The sequence below is a fragment of the Schistocerca cancellata genome, chromosome 5 (genome assembly GCF_023864275.1).
Source record: "Schistocerca cancellata isolate TAMUIC-IGC-003103 chromosome 5, iqSchCanc2.1, whole genome shotgun sequence".
NCBI classification, from domain to species: Eukaryota; Metazoa; Arthropoda; class Insecta; order Orthoptera; family Acrididae; genus Schistocerca; species Schistocerca cancellata.
In genome coordinates, this window is record NC_064630.1 from 502,517,491 (window position 1) to 502,540,369 (window position 22,879).

General features: G+C 38.1%; 1 protein-coding gene across 2 annotated transcripts in view; it reads left to right on the forward strand.

Moving 5' to 3' along the window:
• LOC126188200 (uncharacterized) overlaps positions 1-22,879 on the forward strand; it is a 318,265-nt gene that overhangs the window by 262,709 nt on the left and 32,677 nt on the right. For both annotated transcript variants that reach the window (XM_049929743.1, XM_049929742.1), the window contains exon 9: positions 5,425-5,474. In XM_049929743.1, coding sequence (XP_049785700.1) covers positions 5,425-5,474 — 50 coding nt within the window. The remainder of the gene's footprint in view (positions 1-5,424; positions 5,475-22,879) is intronic.

The window sequence follows — 22,879 nt, forward strand, 5'->3', positions numbered from 1 at the left end:
ATTTGGAAGAAAGAAATAAAATGATATTGAAAAGAATACAGGAGTCAAAATATGAACCTTACTGGAACAAAGTGTTTACATAGGCTTTTACATTAGCAAAATAAAGATTTTCACTTAAGTCTGGTAACGGTTCAGTTCACAAAATAATGGAGTGTTTTCTGTTTGGCAAAGCTGCAACATTTACACACAGCAATACTACACCAACTTCTGAAGAGTAGGAGGTCAGTTGGTGTCGCCTCAGGCTGCTGTTCCATGTAGTTGATAGCGGTCTCAAGTGTAGTGTAGCCCACCAGTGTGACTCGTCAACAGCCTCATTATTCTCACACTGTTTTGGGGTGATACCCAAGTCTATTACAGAAGAACAAAAACTTTGACCAAACAAGCTGTAATTTATTTATTATTTGTGCTCTTAGCTAATTTTGACCATTTTCACGCTCTTATCACAATCCTCAAGTTTCGCATCAGATTTTACTAAATGGCTAGTACATATGTAAAGGCACACATTGTTTTCATGTGCATGTGTAGCAAAGTTACTCATATGTGTGTTGCTAATGGACATAATCAAGGGCATTACTCAATTGTATTGTGTTATACATGTACCGGTACATGAAAATGTTGTGTGCCAGTACATATGTATTGGCTACTTAGTCAAATGTGATGTGGAGGTAAGGCAGTGATAAGTGCTTGAAAATGACCAACAGTTGACATTAGCTAATAGCACAGACAATAATTAGAGTACAGCCTGCTTGAAGCAAGTTTTCATTCATAAAACTTACTGAGGCTGTGGACATCCACAAGAACAAAATTCCATAACTTCCAAGAGTTCGTCTGATTTAACCACTCCATTATTTCCACATTTTCTGTCTCTTTGCAGTCTGACAATCTTCCAATAAAATATCACAAAGGGTGATTGGCCCATCGCCAAAATCTTTGGTTTCTGTATTAGGCCTACTTTCTTGTAGAATTTCTCTCCATGACTTAAAAACTGCATCTGACTTTATCTTGATCCAAGAGTCTCTTATCCAGTACACTGTGAGAAGTATCTGTGTGGAGTCATTGACGCAGATGCAACTAATGGGAGTGAATTGTCTGACAGGTGTTGTGCTATGAGTGGTTGGGAGGAAAGAAATTGAGGTCAATACACTGTATAGTAGGTCTTTTTTTTATGAGACTTGGCTTTATTGAAAACTTGCACTTCAGAGACTCAAAGTATCGAGACTGTATTGTACAGCAAAGAAAGAATCTTCAGGGCACCAATTGTCTGTAAATACTTGAACAAATGGTATGGGACACAGACAGATTGCTGCTTATTATGTTCTGTAAAATCTTTTTACTATTTCTGCATTTAATGTTCCTATAATATTTATTTTTTGTATTTGAAGTCTCTAAATGTACTAAAGCACAAGATTATTAAACTAATGTCAGGTGTTCTTGACCCACTCATAGACAGGGCTAATGCGAATCATAACGGGTGTTCAATGAGACTTGGAGTATCAATTTGATACTCTCTCTTACGTCTTTTACTTATTACAGGTATATTTCCTTTCTGAGACGTTATTTGTGTCTGATGTGGGCCAAGTCACTCACTTCTCCAATTCATTATTCTCAAAAGGCAGAGTTGGTAGTGAATCAAGAGTACTGAAGGTGTTTTGTTACTCTCATGTTTTCTGTCTCATATGCAATGTATGCATGACTTGGGCAATGTAGGTAGGGTTCATATTCCAATTTGTTACAGTGATACAGTCCATTATTCAAGTAAACATTTTCTCACGGTAGCCATAACTTCATGTAGTGTGGTTGATATGTGTTGGTTATGGCAAAAAACTATCTAAGGCATGTATGTTATTTCTTACACGCATCCTACAATTAGCAACAATTTTGATACACTAATGTTAAAGTAGCTTTTATGCAATTTAAGGTCTTACTGATGTGTTTGTTTTCTTTAATTAATGTACTTAGTGTATATAAAACATTCACTGTAAGGTGGTGTTTTGAATGGAAGTTAAAGAAGTCGTCCCTTTAATGGGGCGGGGTGAAGAATTGGCTCATGGAGTAACACAGACAGCAAGGAAAGGAGTATATATTTATGTAGTCGTACACAAAGTGCATGTGCAAAAAAATAGAGAATTTCAAATAACATACACTGAACACATATCTGTAAAGTACTCTGCATTAAGTACCCTTGAGTGTGTTATTACACTCAGTATAATGATAGACAATGGTATTCAGCAGCATCAATACACTACCACATTTTTAAAACTGCTTGCAACTTTATATTTTTCCTGGTGATAACGCTACTGCTACCAATCCAGCAGAGAGTGAGGGCGCAACATGTTAAATGGCTCATCTACACAAGGGTTTTGTTGCACACTGTTGCATTTGCCCTTACATAAGCAAATATCTATTATTAAGGTGACCTAAGAGATCAGTCAGTGAAATACTGATATGTAAGACATGAGTAAATTAAGTAATGAAATTGGGAATTAAAGCTGTGACCCTTGGGGTATTAATGTACATTTAACACATGTTTGAATTTACTTTTGCTTCATTCATAGTAGATCACTTTGCTATGAATGATGGTCCTACATATACTATACACAGTGTTACAGTGCAGTTGCAAGAAAATAAACAGTTCATTATATCACAATCACTATAAGTTGCACTACGTTCACAGCTTAAATTCTGAACTCACAAACTGATACACCAAACATTAAGATCGCATTAATCCTATAGGCTACTGTAATGTTCCTATCTCGGAACTCACACACGCAGCCCCTAAGCAGTTAAGCCTCCCTTACCAACATGGCTCCAGCCAGAAGAAGATCATGGTCTCTGCCTTGCTTGCTCTGTCCTGAGTTTTGGCATGTGAGACACTACTCCGGTCAAACTAATATCCATATAACTGACCATCATTCGTCTACAAAAACATTTTTTATAATATTCAAATACTTCAAACAAATACTTTAAACAATTTTTGCACAATTATTGTTATCAAATACTATAATTTCTTGTCTTTTTTTATTTCTTTTTTTTTTTACTCGTACATGAACCAGAACCAAATTCCTCATCAAACTACTACTGTATTCTCTCACACCATTTCACATTATGTTATTTAAAATCCTCAACAATTATTAATCTGTAAATTTATTGTTAAATAAACATAGAAAATTAAATATCCATACAAATTATCCACACAGAGGGTAATAGCTTCATGTATTTGTGGATAACTCTGTTTTACACACACAGTTTCACCTGTTACCTTACATGCTTTAACTAAGATTAAAAATTTGTGTTTCATGATTTTTGTTCAATCAGGTTTTTGAAGGACATACTATAGGTGTACAGTTGTTTTCTTGCAGCAACCCTGTGGGACATTCCTAAATCTTCCAAGTGGTTTTCAGAAATATGGATCTCGATTGCTGTTGTGGATTAGATTTTTGCCTATGATAGTGTTTGAATGCCCCTTATTCTGGATATGCAGCATAGCATATTTGCCCAATAAGCAAAGTAATCCAAACTGACTAGCGATTTTCTAAAATATTTAAAATCTTATCAATATGTGATTGAATATTCTCCAGCTTTTTTCAGGCAGTACTTAATCATAGATCATATTTGAAAAGTCTGAAGGTACTATTAGTATTGTCTGCCAGGTCATAAATGTGCAGCTGAATTACAAGAGTCCCATCACACTTCCCTGGGTCACACGTGAAGTTACTTCTGCTTCTGTTGATGGCTCAGGACTGTCCATTCAACATCACCAGATAATGGCTAATGAGCAAAATGTTGCTGTGGAAATGTAATTATAATAGACTCTGGTGAACAGAAAAAATAAAAACTTAGGCACAAATGCAAATATTTACTCATTTATGTAACATATACTTATTTTTTATTTATGAGTAAAGAAATATTGTGTGCTGTACACCGTGCTGTCACAAGTCAGAAAACATCTGTCAGTTCTGGATTGTCAAGCTGGGACCTTTTAGTCTGGTTTTTTTTCCTTTTTGTGGCAGAAAAAGTTATTCACAACAAAAAGGTAACTCAAACAGGAGACATGATCTTAACGCATTTCTGTTTACTTTGAGAAGAGAAATTCTTTTATGTGTATGATGTGCATCGAGTACCTCTGTACCATGTTCAAGATTCTAACCTGTCCTTTAAGAGTAGAATTATCTTAATGAGCTACTTCAGATAGAAAGTATCTGGTACTACAGAAAACAAAATGCCAATAAAATCATTTAATTTTGCATGCTATGTGGGCCCTGGAATCTTGTCTCAAAATTCTGCTGAAGTCGTACAATCTTCTGTCGGTAAATTATGAAATACGTGGTTGAAGGTAATTGCAATGTTGAAAAACATTCGAAAATTGTAACGTTTACTGTACCATGCTGTTTTAAAATGATGAAGTGTGTTCATAACTGAATTAACTGTTTCATACACGTTAATGACTGGCTGCTTAGTGGAATGTGTAAGTTACGTAACTATATTGTTGTACCACCGAAAAAAGTTATCATTGCAAAATTATGGTTATTCATGCTGTTTCATTTTCATAAACAGTATGGTTTTTCCCAAAGCACAAAGAACTTATTGAAAACCTTCCCTCTGCTAAATAAAAGAGAGAGAGAGAGAGAGTGTGTGTGTGTGTGTGTGTGTGTGTGTGTGTGTGTGTGTGTGTGTTTTTCTTGTTTAAATTAGGAAGCTGTCATGTGTACAAAGCTCATTGCCGATTGCCTCAAACAGTTTCTGCCCAGTCCAACAGACATATGTGTTTATTGTGATACTTTGCTTGAATTTACTTTGTATTAACCTGCGATGTTATGGCATAGGTATGTCTTATGTGTACCGAGCAAGGTGGCACAGTGGTAAGCTCACTAGACTCTCATTCAGCAGGGCAGTAGTTCAAACCTGCATCCAGTCACGCTGATATAGGTTTCCCATGATTTCTCTAAATCACTTCAGGCAAATGATGGGGTGATTCCTTTGAAAGTGCAACACCGACTCTCTTCCCCATCCTTCCCTAATCCGATGGGACCGATGACTTCACTCTTTGGTCTGCACCTCCTAATCAATCAACCAACCAATCTTGTGTGTTTGTGTGGAAGGTTTTGCGAGTGTACATTTATTGAGTTGTCTGATACTTGCAGAATTTAAATCAGTTTCTAAAGTCAAGAAAGATTTATATATAGCCTCACATGATATGTGAATGCAGGACGCGACTCAGATTTATTCCATTCCATTTGTTTATATTTTTCAACCACTTCCCTAGGTTACTGTGTTTTAGGTTTATACTTGTGCTGTCTCATAAATTTAAAATTGACTGTATTGTTAGATTGATAGCATTTTCCATATTTCTGTGTTGATGGTCTCTGTGATTATGACTTCAGCCATATTTTCCATTTAATAGTCTGTTTTTTAATTTATTTTCAGACAGAAATGATATTTGCCAGAATTCCCCTCAAGAACTACATAGTGTTCAGGTATGTTACTCTGAATATTAGATTCGTGTGTTTGAGCTGATGATTGTTACAGTATGATGATGGAAGCTAACACCTTGTGATTCTCTACAGATGTATGTTAACTCATGTTCATGTTGCAGTATTAATAGAGGATGGAAGTAATACCAAAACAATAACTTCTAATAAGGTTCATTCAGTTTGCAAGGTCTCCCTTTTTTCCCCTGGTGTAGTATTTACTCTCAAATAATTAAAGCTTCAGTCACTTATCGTCCCAGTTGGAGATACCACACTTCCCATATCACTGATATTGAAGCTTGATAGCTGCATCAATGTGACCTCCATTACTGAGGAAAAAATTGTCAGAACCAATATAAGGTAAGCAAGAAATGTAGAATAACTCCTGAGTTCAGTCTGACTAGTAGTTCCGTTTATCATACATCAGTTAAGCAGACCTCAGTGTTCTGATACATGAACTAAATGTTTTTGTCATGACTGAAATATGAAACCCACATTGGAATAAATTAAATAATGGAAAATGCAGGATGAAATAATGACAATGACAATGAGGCTGGCCTCGTTGGGCGGAGACAGTCCTCATGTGTGTGTGAATTTTGCTTGTTAGTGTGTGTGTGTGTGTGTGTGTGTGTGTGTGTTTCTGTGTGTGTGTGTGTGTGTGTGAATTCTGCTTGTGTGTGTGTGTGTGTGTGTGTGTGTGTGTGTGTGTGTGTTTTGTCTACTTTAGAAAAAAGCCTTTTTGCCGAAAGCTCACATGTTTAGAAGTCCCCCCCTTCTCTTTTTTTTTTTTTTTTTTTTTTTTTTTTTGCCGGTCTGCTATTCAATGTCTCCACTGTATGGTGAGTAACAATCTGTTCTTTTCATAATAATCAAATAAGTTACTAATTCAAAATAACGTTGCTGGTCACAGTTTTCTTTGTCACTGATATTCGCGAGTTAGTAATATTCCATGAGTATGGAAATTGTCCTAATAAAAAATTGTACACACACACTCTCACTTTTCCACTTGTTCTTTTTGCAAAGAAATTCACCTGTGAAAAATGGTTGTAGAAGCAGGCACTACCATCGTGTTTGTGTAGTGTATTGTGTTGTGGTTTCAATTATCTTTAAATATATTTCAAATGCAAATGAAAGTTAAAGTTGCTATTTTTAATCCTTGCATTGAAAATTGATATTATTTGCAGAAAACCACATTAATAGTCAGCAGTTATGACTCCAACAACACTCTGATGCTAGGTCACTATTTTTAACTGTTTGTGGGTAAAAGTGCAAAACGTTCCCTTACATTACTTCTATGCATGTCAGGGTAATAAATTTCAGTAGAGCATGAATCGATATTCTCAGGGATTTCACTCAAAAATGGATTTGTTTGCATGTAAAGGTGTATTGCAGTGTTGCTAATTTTCACTTTACAACCAGCCTGTATATTTAATTAATATTCCATGATCACTGGGGTGGTGAATACGGTAAGCTGAACATACTTGAAAGCATATGTCCAGTATGAGCACTGTTTTTGCCAAAACCAAGAAATTTTCATTTTAAATATTTCCCTTTAACCTTGGAAAAAGATTGGCTGAACTTTATCGAAAGTAAGTAGGCTTGAAGACCCACAATTGACAAAATTAGTTAGGTCGATAGCAATGGTGGCCAACAATAGAGGACTGAAGCTAAGTAAAACTACCTCAGATGAGGGCACTATATTACAAATAAAAGAATTATACTGTCAGTTTTCAGTAAATCCTAACCAGGGGACAGTACAAGTGTCATGTGAACTGTGATGATTATGCAATGGCAAGCAAAACATAGATGCCATTATTTTCATTGTACTGAAAGTAGCTCAGATTTTTTTTCAGTAACTGTTAATTTGTGGGTTCCAATTGCATTGACCATCTTTTTCATTTCAGGGTGGTAAAATTATGTAAATATCTCTTACAATATGAATGCTGAGGAAAAGACATGCCACATGACAAATTGTCACCTTTACTGTGTTATGGCAATATGCCAGATTTCATAACACCCATCACAATTAAACTTCACACATTTTCAGTTCTTTAAGCACAGTAGTATGCACAGATCCTAATTTCTGTCTTGTCTGGTGGCCTTCCACAACCTTTTATTTACACATGTAGTCATGTCATCAGTCAGGTTGTTTGTCGTTGTTGCTTCTTTGATTCATTATCACATGATTCTTCCTTCTTTGAAGTGTCACATGTACTCGTGCTCATTTTTCGTATCCATAACACTGTCAACGCATGGCTTACTCCATTGATAGTTTATCTTGACTGGTTAATATACAATGCAAGTCAAGAATGCATGACTGCATATTATTTATCTTGACTGAATGTTGCCATTTATTTACATAAAGCTTCATTTTCTGTCGACAGCTAAAAGATACTTCGTGCATCCTGCTAACTTTAGCAAACACAACAGAGTGGTCTGCAAACCTCACCCATCTACAACCAACTTCCAGAAGGGAAAAAGGGATGGGGGCTCACAGTCAGCTGACCTTAGAAACAATTTTTGCCTTATAATGTAAATATGATGAAGTGTAACATCCTATTTGTTTCTTGAGATCCTGTGCTGTCACCTGCATGAGCATAATATTTTTCAGTCTTGGTGAAAAGTAAATGAGTAAGTTGACTTGCTTTCTCTGTTTTGACGACAGAGATTTTATAACAAGGGATTACCTTTGGTACTACCAGAAAATAGAGTAGTAAAGCCATTCCTACTTCCTGTCACAGTAACCGCATGGTTGCAGTCTTAAATTTGAGATGATGTATGTGGATCTACTGTCACTGGTGTTCTGCTTTTAATTGAGTGGATACACAAACACATTTCAAATAAGAATACTTTGACACATGATACTGCTGTAAAAGATATCTAAGAGATGGGCAGTGTTTTTGGATCAGTAGCTCAGTAGAACATATTATGCTCTTCTGTTTACATCTAAATCCTCGGACAGATAAGATGTGTTTCCAAAATTGCGCATTATTTCTAAATAACAGATACTTCAATTAATAGAGAATCATTCGGGGGAGGGAAATAACCAGTGCTCTCTACTGTATGTTGTTGTGAAGTCCATTTGGAAACTCAAGCTTTTTTATGTGCCACTAAATTGCAGCATTTTTCATTTAAATCCCTTGTACTTGGGCTGTATGTACATGTTAATTATTCAGGAGGACGACAGTTCAATCCTGCGTCCAGCTATCCTGATTTAGGTTTTCTGTGATTTCCTAAATCGCTTCAGGCAAAAGCCGAGACGGTTCCTTTGAAACGGCATGGCTGTGGTTCCTTTGGAAGGGCACAGCCAACTTCCTTCCTCGTCCTTCCCTAATCCGAAGAGACTGATGACCTCACTGTCTGGTCTCCTCCCCCAAAACAACACAACATGCTAATTTGCCTGTATATAAGTGATTTTATAAAACATGTGAAGTGTTCCAGGAGGAATGGTTAATATTTGCTTCAAATGATCTTTTCTGTCATATCCCTGAATGTTTATAATTCCTCCTGAGACATTCTGTATATTGGATTCCTCAAAATGAGGAGAGTCACGAATACGGAATACAGCCAAAGGAAAATAAAATGTATCTTCATCACTCTGAAAGTTTTGAGAAGTAAAACAAATTCATGAATCTCCACAGACTAAATTGTGCATCTTCAGACAATACTCTTTCTTCAAGCCAAATGCAGCAGTGCTTTCTCAGAAGCCAATTATTGAAGGCTCATTTTAGACTGCCTTGGGAAATTTGCCCAGGAAAGCATAATTAGGTATGGTTAGCCATGTCTGGCAAAAGAAAATTATGCCCATATTGTGTCATTTTTGTTCAGAATGAGGAATAAATATAGTAGGGCCAATATGGCTTATTAAAGCCATGTATGTGGCTCTCCTGTAAACAGTAAGCTGTATTGGCGCAAGACACACAAAACCCTGTATTTAAGTGTTCCTCTTGTTGTTGTTGTTGTTGTTGTTGTTGTTGTGGTCTTCAGTCCAGAGACTGGTTTGACGCAGCTCTTCATGTTACTCTATCCTGTGCAATCTTCCACATCTCCGAGAAATTACTGCAACCTACAACCTTCTGAATCTGCTTAGTGTATTCATCTCTTGGTTACCCTCCATGCTTCCCTCCAGTACTAAATTAGTGATCCCGTGATACCTCAGAATGTGTCCTACCAACCGATCCCTTCTTCTAGTCCAGTTGTGTCACAAATTCCCTTTCTCCCTAATTCTATTCAGTACCTCCTCATTAGTCATGATCTACCCATCCTTAATCTTCGGCATTCTTCTGTAGCACCACATTTCAAAAGCTTCTATTCTCTTCTTGTCTAAACTGCTTATTGTCCATGTTTCACTTCCATACATGGCTATACTCCATACAAATACTTTTAGAAAAGACTTCCTGACACTTAAATATGTACTCAATTTTAACAAATTTCTCTTCTTTAGAAACGCTTTCTTTGCCATAGCCAGTCTACATTTTATATCCTCTCTTCTTTGACTGCGATCAGTTATTTTGCTCCCCAAATAGCAAAACTCATGTACTACTTTAAGTGTCTCATTTCCTAATCTAATCTCTAAGCATCACCTGACTTAATTTGACTACATTCCATTATCCCTGTTTTTCTCTTGTTGATGTTCATCTTATATCCTCCTTTCAGGACACTGTCCATTCTGTTCAACTGCTCTTCTTTTGCTGTCTCTGACAGAATTACTGACTGGCGAACCTCAAAGTTTTTATTTATTCTCCATGGCTTTTTATTCCTACTCCAATTTTTTTTCCTTTTTCAACCACTGCTTCCCTTTCATGCCTCTCGACTCTCATAGCTGCCATCTGGTTTCTGTACAAATTGTAAATAGCCTTTCGCTCCCTGTATTTTACCCCTACCACCTTCAGAATTTGAAAGAGAGTATTCCAGTCAACATTGTCAAAAGCCTTCTCTAAGTCTACAAATGCTAGAAATGTAGGTTTGACTTTTCTCTTAAATACTTTTAAAAAAGGTTAAAAAGCATATTGCACCACACCATCTTCATCAAATAAGAGTTGGCTTGTAATAAACAATATGTATATAATCCATAATGGGATTTTCACTCTGCAGTGGAGTGTGTGCTGATTTGAAACTTCCTGGCAGATTAAAACTGTTTGCCAGACCGAGACTCAAACTCAGGACCTTTGCCTTTCACAGGCAAGTGCTCTACCAGCTGCTTGGGTAGCTCAGATGGTAGAGCACTTGCCCGCAAAAGGCAAAGGTCCCGAGTTCGAGTCTTGGTCCAGCACACAGTTTTAATCTGCCAGGAAGTTTCAATATGCATATCATGTTTTTTTCCCAACTTCTTGATATCTTCACTTATATTAAACAAACATAGTTAAGGAAAATTCAGATGCACAAATGCTGTTACACTCTAAGCATTTTCTTTCTTAGTTAAATGATTTGGCCTCTGCAACAAAATTACAAGTTAGGATTAGATTCTACTACTATTCTCTTTTTTTATTACTATCGGTATAATCATCTTTAACAGTTTCCAGTCTCAAATTGTATTTTGACCATTTCTCAGAGCCCAGTTTTCCAGTTCTGTCCCCTCACTTTCGCAGTGCTTACTATCCTCCGATCAGCCAACCATCCCTTAAGATTCTGCGTGGCCTCTTACCCTCTACTTTCATATCATGGATTTCTTTGAGTATCCTTTGTGTGGATGGGTACCACTGCATTCGTAATGTCTCAATCTTGTGACTTCTGTCGTGCTCCATGGTAACTTACTTTCACGCATTGATACTTTACTCTTGTGTCTTCACTTCATTGCCCACATCTTCACTGCATAAATCAATATTAGGATGCATTACATTTGTATATCACCCTCTTGCATTTTAGGAGTATTTGAGAACTTTTAACATTGCAGTGCGTCAGCAATTGTGAATAATTTAATGATTATAAAGTGTCTGCCTCCATTGCAAGTAGAAACTAGATGTTGACCTAGGTTTTGGCACGGGTAACCACACCTTCTTCGGAACACACTAAAACTACAAACTGCCTAAGGAGGCATGGTCCAACATTAATACAGAATGCCCAAAAGGGCAAAAGACTCGCATAAAATGTAAAATAAATGGTACGTGTGTACCATGTCAATAGCTGTACTTAGCTCAAACGTCAGAAGCATGCTTCCTCACCCCACCCCACGTTCAGTGGGCCATGGGCTCTCAGGTAAACTGAGGTGGCGCCGGCAGATAGGCTGTGAGAATGCTGGAAAGGAACGTACATGCGCAAATTGAGAAATCGTCTTCTTCCATGTGATTGGCATAAAATATGTTAGAAAAGTGATCCAATGACTGAGTCAAAGGCACAGAAAGTTAATGCGTGTGTATGTATAATGTCCTAGCTCGAGGACGATTTTATAGAACTATAGAACATGGATACGCTGAAACTATATAAGTGGAATAGCAAATTCCACGGATGATCAAAACACGTGCACACAGGACAGACAAAATACCATCAGCTAGAAGCAGGCTAAAAATATGGGGGATGAATAACCCAATTCTTGAATTACATGGGGTCGGTGATGACTGTGCTTGGATAAGCGTGTAAAGTTATTATATCAAATTCTAAGTGTTATTGACCAGAAAAGGGTCAAATTAGTACAACAGGCTTAATGAAATTGCGTGAAAGGACATACAATGCCGCCTTCATCGCCCTTAGTATCTAATGACCAACAGAGGTCATTTTGAGTAGTGCTATCGAATATGTACCAAAATAGTGTAAAAAGAACCTAAAGGTAAACTAGTTTCTTAAAATCAGGTACTTGATGTACTGAACCATGAAGCTTAATCAAGTGAGATCTGTGAACGGATATAGCATGGAACAGACAAATTACCTTTGTGTTCTAATAGCTGTTGATGTGAAAGGTCAAATAATGTAACGGCCTTAACATAAATGTGTGAAAGGATGTACAACGTCGCTTTCATCACCCTTATTATCAACTGACTGACAGATGTCAAAGTGATTAGTGTTATCGGGTGTTACCACAGTGGTAAGCAAAATTATATGTATATGCGTGAAGAGACGTATGACATCACTTCAATGTTTTTTTAAAAAGTTAAGGATTTATTTCCTAATTTTAAGCCAGAGCTCGGACTTGGAATGAATATGGCTAAAAACATCCTTGCATCATCCTATTCGACTTGGATGATTATAACTAAGTGGGAATGGCTATTTGGACCGTATTAGAAATACTGGAGCTTGTCATACTAATTTGACCCTATGCTGGTCAATAGTACCTAGAATTTAATATAATAACTTTACATGCTTATCCAAGTAATTGAAAAATGAGTTATTCATCCCCCATATTTTTAGCCTGCTTCTAGCTGATGGTATTTTGTCTGTCCTGTGTGCATGTGTTTTGATCATCCGTGGAATTTGCTATTCCACTTATATAGTTTCAGCCTATCCATGTTCTATAGTTCTATAAAATCGTCCTCGAGCTAGGACATTATACATACACACGCATTAACTTTCTGTGCCTTCGACCCAGTCATTGGATCACTTTTCTAACATATTTTATGCCAATCACATGGAAGAAGACGATTTCTCAATTTGCGCATGTACGTTCCTTTCCAGCATTCTCACAGCCTATCTGCCGGCGCCACCTCAGTTTACCTGAGAGCCCATGGCCCACTGAACGTGGGGTGGGGTGAGGAAGCAGGCTTCTGACGTTTGAGCTAAGTACAGCTATTGACATGGTACACACGTACCATTTATTTTACATTTTATGCGAGTCTTTTGCCCTTACACACAAAATTCGAGCTTTCGCAACCCCTGGTTGCTTCGTCGGGAAAGAGGGAAGGAGAAGGAAAGATGAAAGGATGTGGGTTTTAACGGAGAGGGTAAGGAGTCATTCCAATCCCGGGAGCGGAAAGACTTACCTTAGGAGGGAAAAAAGGACAGGTATACACTCGCACACACACACACACACATCCATCCGCACATACACAGACACAAGCAGACATTATATATACTTAGCAAACGAAAGCGCTGGCATGTTGATAGACACACAAACATACACACAAAATTCTAGCTTTCGCAACCCCCAGTCGCTTCGTCAGGAAAGAGGGAAGGAGAGGGAAAGACGAAAGGATTTGGGTTTTAAGGGAGAGGGTAAGGAGTCATTCCAATCCCGGGAGCGGAAAGACTTACCTTAGGGGGAAAAAAGGACGGGTATACACTCGCGCGCACACACACATATCCATCCACACATATACAGACACAAGCAGACATATACAGAGGCAAAGAGTTTGGGCAGAGATGTCTGCCCAAACTCTTTGCACAAATTCTGTTCCGGGGGGGGGGGGGGGGGGGGGGTGAGTGGTGGTGTCAGGAAGTGTATATGGCCATCAATTGTCACTAACATTAATAAAAAACACATCATAATGCTGATCCCCATAGTGAACCAGGAAAGGACAAGGAAGAAGAAGAAGAAGAACAAGAACAAGAAGTAGATTGTGTGCCTTGGCTATTATAATGTGTTCACTGTGCTATTCATAGCAGCTTGCCTGCATTCCTATTTTCTTACTCACTATTAGGCCTACTCTTGCATAATTCCTGTTTGATTTTGTGCTAATAACCCTTTACTGACCTGTCCACAAGTCCTGTCCTGCCTGCCACTGCACTTCAATAATTCCCACTATATCAAAATTCAACCTATCCATTTCCCTTTTTAAATTCTCTAGGCTAACTACCCAATTAAGAGATCTAGCATTCCATGCTCCACCCTGTAAAATGGCAGTTTTGTTTTTTATGACGATGACATCATCCTGAGTAGCTGCCACCAGGCGATCCAAATGGAGGACTATTTCACCTGAGAATATTTTATCCGAGAATATGCTATCATCATTATGCCCTGCAGTAGAGTTGCATGTTGTTGGGAAATATGGACATGTAGTGTCATTTTATATAGGTTCTCTCACTGGACTTCTGGAAGAGGCAGGCCCCTTGTTGCTACAGCAGCTGATGGTAAATTATGCTTTAACTCATTTGTTTAAAAAAAATGGACTTACACAGCCTTCAAAATAAAAGGTCCAGCATAAGGTCTCTACATGACTGTAAGTGTGTTATTGTTCAAAATCTTTGGTGACTCGTATTCTTACCAGAGATATTGCTAGTGAACAAACATTTTGATAGAACATCAAAATCAAGTGTTTGTGCACCTTCAGCATGATGCAGGAAGGGTGAGTCAGCAACTTATTTTTATTAAAACTGTTCTTTGTAATTCTGCCAAAGTTGCAGTAAGCAGTCTCCTTTACCTGTGGTGACCAGTTTCGTACATGACAGCCATTATCAAACCGTGGCCTCCATCATAAGAATTGAAATGTAATGCAACCAGGACATTTGCAAATAGCCACAATCAACGATCAGTAGTATCAGGTACAAAATTGTCTACAACGTATTATCAGTGCTCCTTGCCAAACAGCACCATACCAATGAAGAATAATTTGTATAAAGAAATACGGTCACTGCAGCCAGCATTTTTAATTAACAACTGAGGAGTGTTTTTTCAAAAGTTGATAAATTTCAATTGTTCAGAATTTAGATCTTGGAAGTTACAAATCAAGCTTGTTGCTCAACATATAACCTGTTGAAACACTTTTGTCAAAAGCTGATATTTGGTCTTGTCATAGGGTGTTGAAAACTAAGAGTCTTTGCAAAATTCGATATTTGCTCTTTGCCATTTAAAGCAAAAGTAGATAAATGCAAACTGTGCTTTGCTTCTGAAAGACCCAGAGGGAGAATAACAATGTAGGACATCATTGTCAGGATACTTGCTGCCAGAACCAACAATAGAAATAAACTAGTTGTTTACACAACAACATTAACTCCTGATTATTGCTGTGTTTGAGCCAGATTTGTCAGGAAGAAAAAAACAGCAAGAAAGGCAAAAAGGAAATATACTGTTTCAATAAAATACAGCATAAGGAGACAAGATAACCAGACAGTACCTGAACATTATTTGCACTGTTTTCACTTGGTTTGAGTTCTTAACTGCTCTAAGTTTCTTTATTTCTTGAAATCCATGTATACTTGCCCAACACAACTTCATTAAATATATGGTCGCCTACATTATTAAATAATCCAGAGCTGGCCCTGCTATTCATTTCGAGCCCCTCTTCTTCTTTGTGTCATGATTGGGTCCTCCTATCTAAGGATTTGAGGAATACACTGAAAGCGACCTAGCTAAAAAAAAAAATCATCTCTCTTTCCATTTAAAACTTATATTTGCTCTTTAATTAACAATACAACATGGTTATATTACATCATCTATCCCTGTGGACATTAACTCAAACATTTTTCCTCCACCTCAAGTACTCATTCCTTACCAAATTCAGTAACAAAAAGAACAATAAGAACAATTGGAGAATATATGAAAGATATACACTCCTGGAAATTGAAATAAGAACACCGTGAATTCATTGTCCCAGGGAGGGGAAACTTTATTGACACATTCCTGGGGTCAGATACATCACATGATCACACTGACAGAACCACAGGCACATAGACACAGGCAACAGAGCATGCACAATGTCGGCACTAGTACAGTGTATATCCACCTTACGCAGCAATGCAGGCTGCTATTCTCCCATGGAGACGATCGTAGAGATGCTGGATGTAGTCCTGTGGAACGGCTTGCCATGCCATTTCCACCTGGCGCCTCAGTTGGACCAGCGTTCGTGCTGGACGTGCAGACCACGTGAGACGACGCTTCATCCAGTCCCAAACATGCTCAAGGGGGGACAGATCCGGAGATCTTGCTGGCCAGGGTAGTTGACTTACACCTTCTAGAGCACGTTGGGTGGCACGGGATACATGCGGACGTGCATTGTCCTGTTGGAACAGCAAGTTCCCTTGCCGGTCTAGGAATGGTAGAACGATGGGTTCGATGGCGGTTTGGATGTACCGTGCACTATTCAGTGTCCCCTCGACGATCACCAGTGGTGTACGGCCAGTGTAGGAGATCGCTCCCCACACCATGATGCCGGGTGTTGGCCCTGTGTGCCTCGGTCGTATGCAGTCCTGATTGTGGCGCTCACCTGCACGGCGCCAAACACGCATACGACCATCATTGGCACCCTCCATTCACGCCTGTCGCGACACCACTGGAGGCGGGCTGCACGATGTTGGGGCGTGAGCGGAAGACGGCCTAACGGTGTGCGGGACCGTAGCCCAGCTTCATGGAGACTGTTGCGAATGGTCCTCGCCGATACCCCAGGAGCAACAGTGTCCCTAATTTGCTGGGAAGTGGCGGTGCGGTCCCCTACGGCACTGCGTAGGATCCTACGGTCTTGGCGTGCATCCGTGCGTCGCTGCGGTCCGGTCCCAGGTCGACGGGCACGTGCACCTTCCGCCGACCACTGGCGACAACATCGATGTACTGTGGAGACCTCACGCCCCACGTGTTGAGCAATTCGGCGGTACGTCCACCCGGCCTCCCGCATGCCCAGTATACGCCCTCGCTCAAAGTCCGTCAACTGCACATACGGTTCACGTCCACGCTGTCACGGCATGCTACCAGTGTTAAAGACTGCGATGGAGCTCCGTATGCCACGGCAAACTGGCTGACACTGACGGCGGCGGTGCACAAATGCTGCGCAGCTAGCGCCATTTGATGGCCAACACCGCGGTTCCTGGTGTGTCCGCTGTGCCGTGCGTGTGATCATTGCTTGTACAGCCCTCTCGCAGTGTCCGGAGCAAGTATGGTGGGTCTGACACAACGGTGTCAATGTGTTCTTTTTTCCATTTCCAGGAGTGTATTTTTACCATTTTACACTGCTAATTAAAGCCTTCTGTCATCTCCACGAACAATCTTCATGACACTTTCCACTCATATCTGCATGGAATGACACATGCCCACTATAGCAAGTGGAGACACGCTGAATGTCCATCTTCGCTAGACAGGCAGCTCAGCACAAACAAAAAGCTTAGTGGCAGTTTACTGCTTCTGATAGTTCTCCCTCAACTTAAAACCTTTCTCTTTCTTCATGCAGATGTTTTAACGCCACAAGCTCCCCAACATGAATGGAGGATGTCCTATGAAGGTCCTCATTTTTACTTCATTACTTATGCTGTTGCATTTCTTCTCTCCTTTTTTTCATAATACATTTTTCAATAATACATTTTATATCATTTGGCCTGTCAACAGTTTCATAATATTTAACTTCCAATTATTCTAATTACTCAATATTCACTATTGTAGACTACTTTCAAGGTATTAATAATCCTCTGAGAATACTACATTTCAGACAAATATCTGGTTATACATACAGGCATTTACACTTTTGTGCTTACAACTGTGGAAGGTCTTTGTGCTTAAGGTGCCTTTTCTTTCATATTAATCCTTGTATACTCCTCTTTTAGATAAGACCTTGTTCTAAGGATCAAATTCCAGAACACAAAGTTACTTAACCATGAAGATTGAGACAGGTAACTCACATAAAATTACTAACTAGTCTTTCTTTTTTTTTTTATTTGTTTAGTCTGGAGAAAGCTTTTCATTGTTTCGGATCTATGCCCTTGAATAATTTTCCTTTGTAACAACTATTCATTTCTCAGTCTTTCTAGGTACAAGTACTCTTTCCCCTTTTTATCTTTTTATGATGCGACATACCTTCTCCTTTCCTCAATATAAATATGGTTGGGGTCATCCCTTCCGCCAGAACCTGGTACAAGTTCCCTTTTATGGGGCGACTTAACCATAAAGCTCCTTACTCCCTATCTACAAAGTGCACCACATCCTTTGCATACTACTCTATTGAATATTCTGTGTTGTTTTCCTTCTCGACATTCGAATTGCCCACAACTTCCCAAGTATGTATTCTCCACCTGACCTTCGTGGTTTCCTCATCTCTCTACTGGCTTTCCCTTTATATCTAACAGGTACTGTAGTGCTTCAAGAATTTCCGTGTAAATTCTTGAACCACTTGGCCTTCCTCTGTCTCGAACCCACGATATTTTAAGTAGAAGTGTGAGAGCCAAATCCGACCTACTGCGCATTGCATGTTTGTGTGTTTGCAATCACGTTCAAAATGTGGACACGGCGGCTGAACGACGGCTGACAAGTACCTGCTGTACGATCCATAGAGTTTCAGTGTATGTGTAGAAAAGAGCCTGTGCTATTCTTTGGTGGTTTAATGACTGTGAGGATTGTTAAGAACGAATGAAGAAATGAGATTAGACATTTAAGTAATTCATGTGCTGGACTTGATAGAAGCAAGTTATGTTCATATTTTCTGGTGGTTATTAAACTAGCCCTGTTCTAAATGTATCCTAATAGAGTCTAATGTTTGACGACTTGGTTGACTTGCGGGAGTTCGAATATTTATACTAAACCTCCGTTTATAAAACCAATCATTTCTTTATTAGTACATCACTACTAAGTAGTCTGTGTAAGAGTAGATAACAGTGCAAGATAAAATCAAACTCCATGTCTGGCTGTATTTTCAATCTGACTAAATATATTGTTAAATGTTTTTCTCTAATAAGTAGCATTTAAATCATTTAAGATAACATTCATGATCTCCTCTGAGTATTCTTTATTTTTGAGTTGTTTTACCATTTCTATATTATAGAGTCCGTATCCTTCCCAGTTGTTGATTTTATTAAGAATAATCCTTTTTGATTTGAATTCCACTAATTCTATATGGTCCTACATATTTAGGAAGAAATTTACTCGTCTCGTTTTTAATATTCGAACTTAAGTGATGACCACGAATTAAAACTAAGTCACCAATCTGAAGTTCAGATACATGTACATGAGCCTTATATTGCTCCATTCTTTGTTCCACACTACCTTTTTTATTACTCATTACTAGTCACTATAGTAGTTCTATTGTTAATACTTCACTTTGAGGCCAACTAAACATCTTCAATAATGATTCTCCAAATGACTTATCCATTACCTCCATGGCTGGTAACACTGTTGGCAAGGTGGCACAGTGGTTAGTGCAATGGACTCACATTTGGGATGACGACGGTTCAAACCCGCATCCAGCCATCCTGGTTTAGTTTTTCTGTGATTTCCTGAAATTGCTTCTGGCAAAAGCTGGGATGGTTCCTTTGAAAGGGCACGGTTGACTTCCTTCCCCCTCCTTCCCTAACTATATGGGACTGATGACCTTGCTGTTTGGTCTCCTCCCTCAAATCATCCGCCCATCCATAACAGTTTGTTTGTCGCTACCAGAAAATCCAGGATCAGTTGAGCCCGAGATGTATGTTTTATAAAACAATAAGAGATAAAATTTCCTTCGTTACTATTTCACAGGGGTTACTTCGAGGGTGGTACTTCAAGGCAGCGATACTGATAAACTGCAGTCCATTATATGTCAGTAATCTGTGAGGTTTCCCGATACCTATGAAGTGTTTCCTTAGATACTGTATTACTGTTTCCATATTTAACGGGATAAAGTTTTACATATTTCAACCAACATCCAGTCAATACAAATGTTTGTCACATCTCCTCTGTTTGTTGGCAGTTGACCAAAGGAATCAGCTGCAGTCAGGTCATATAATCCCTTGGGTATTACAGGGCCGCTTGATTGTTATCCTTCATTCTGTGGCATACTTCACAAGTTCTGATTACTGTTAAGACTTTCTTACTTAAGTTCATAAAGTAGTAGAATTTCACCATATGCTTTGTATGCTTCCTCACCCCAGAATGTCCATAACCATTGTGAATAATAGGATCTAATACTACTTAGGAAGGTATACACAATGTCCACATGAGGTTTATTTCCTTCACTCTTCAGAGTAGTGCATCTTTGTGAGTTGTCCATTCAGATGTCGTATCATCCAAGGCTAATCCCTGTTTGAGCGTTAACCATTTACCTGTAAAGTATGGGCCGTCTATTATATCTTGTGCGTAAGGTGAGGTTCCACACTTCGTTATTAGTGTAGCACAATGCTAAGAAATCTAGGATCTTATGTTTGTACCACATCAGTCATTCCTAATGCAAGACATGATAGTCGTCAGGAACCACATTTTGTTAACCTTTTATTAATGAATCTCAGTGTGATACTCTTGCAAGAATAGTACCCAACAACTGTATCTACTGTGTAAGAAATAGCTTTCCGTGAGGAATGTTAGTACCTGGTAATCTGTGTGTACGATTATGTTAGATCCCTGGATCAAAGTTTTAAACTTCAATATACGCCACACTATAGCTAATACTACTTTTTCTGTGGCTGCATAGCTTAATTTGTGTTGCTTAAAGCTCTACTGGCAACAGCTAATGTGTTATGATCTCCCATTCACCCTGAAATACTTCACAAACTATCCCATACTCTGAAGCATCAGTACTTAATTTAAATGGTTTATCCATACATGGATGTTTTGAAATGGATGCATTCACCAATGCTAAGTTAATGTTGTTACAGGTTCTGATTCTTCCTCTCCCCAAATCTATTTTGATTTTAGTTTCAAAAATTTTAATAGACCAGAAATGTAGCAATGGTATAACGCCACTAACCCTAAAAATGACTTCAATTGATTTGTATTCTTAGATTTGGGACAGTCTTTAAGTGCTCTAATTGGTTCTGGAACTGGTTTATTCCCGTTTATTGCTACTAGATGTCATGAAAGTTTTAACTCTTTTTCTACCAATGTATGACTTTGAAAACTTGATTATAATACCTTTCATTTAAACCTTTCTAACATATTTGTTAATAAATCACAATGTTGTTCTTTCCACATTTTCGTTACCAAAAGTACATCATCCGCATAAATAATTAATTCTTGTAGCAAATCCTTTCCTAAGATAGCATCTAAAGCTCAAATACCTTTCCAACATTTTTGTTAGTAAATCACAATGTTCTTTCCACATTTTGGTTACCAAAAGTACATCATCCACATAAATGATTAATTCTTGTAGCAAATCCTTTCCTAAGACAGCATCTAAAGCTCAAATAAATACAGAAACTGAGATGTTCAATCCAAATGGCAACACTTTAAACTGGTATGACTTATTTTCGTATAAAAAAAAGCTGTGAATTTCTTAGATGCCTCATCCTGCTTCACCTGCCAGTATCTGGTAGTCAGATCCATTGAGCTAAAGTATTTGGCATGCTCAAACTTAGCTAATATTTCATCTATTCTAATAAGTCTATCTCACACAGTTTCTATATGGTTATGTAATGTGTGAGCATCAAGCATTAAATGTACTCAACCAGTGGTCTTGTGCACGCATATGATGGATAGTTACATACACTCAAACGACATTCTATAATAACATCATTAATTATTTTGTCGACCTCCTCTTGCACAGTGGGATATACACTTAAAGGTACCAGATAAGGAGGTTTTTTTAAAAAGAGAAGGGAAAAAAAGAAAACACAATGAATTTCATCTTTTGTCTTGAAACTGCAAACATAATCTCCAAGAAGACCTGGTTTATTTGAAGATACCTTCTCACAGGTTAATATCATCTTGTACAGATTTTCCTTTCGTGACTCAGACTCGTAATTCTAATCCTAATCTGTAACTGTAGCACACCTTTAAGACTGATTGGATCCCCTAAAATTATTGTCTGTCTTGTAGCAATTAAACATATTTCATAATCTCTCATGTCTACTATGTTTTAATTTTTAAATGGTGTCTTATACACCTAGTTATTATAGTTACATATTAGTTTCTTGATTGCCAAAATCTAAGTTTACGTTATACTTAATGAGCCAGTCGATCCCAAATTACAACTGTATGTTAACATTATGTGCTACTAAACATGTCTGCATAAAAGTAAAATTGTTTATTCTTAGCCGTAGTCTTACTTTTTGTTTGATATGTTTCTTTTTAGCCCCTTTAATATCAGTAACACATACTCCAGTTACTGGAAGTATATGATATTCTGTTCTTTGTTTCAATACCTCAAACAAAGATTCACAAACAATACAGATTTCACATTCTGACTCTACATATATCTCGATTTCATAATTATTCACTAATCCTTTAGCAATGGTTTTAGTAATTTCGTCATGATCTTTATGTTCCTTCTCTAGTAATCATATGTTTTCTGGTAGATTTTTGGTAAATGCTACTAATTTTTCTATGTATGGGCCTGATCTTAATTTGATACATCCTAGATTCTGGCCCTTTGACCAGGACACTGTCAGTTTTCCACTACTAATGTGGCTCGTGACAGTGCCTGTTGTTATATCACATATGAACACTCCTTCCACTATTACTAAGCATCTGTATATTTGCATTTTTTCAGCCTATTATTCTGTTGTTTATTCTTGCCCCACATGTACTTTATTGCTTGATAAAATTTTGCATCTTTCTTTTCTGAAATTTTGAATTAGGTCTACTGTTGTCATGATTTGCCTATTCTTAATTTTGATTTACTCTCTCACTGTTCATGGTATCTGAACCTTCTAAAAAAGAT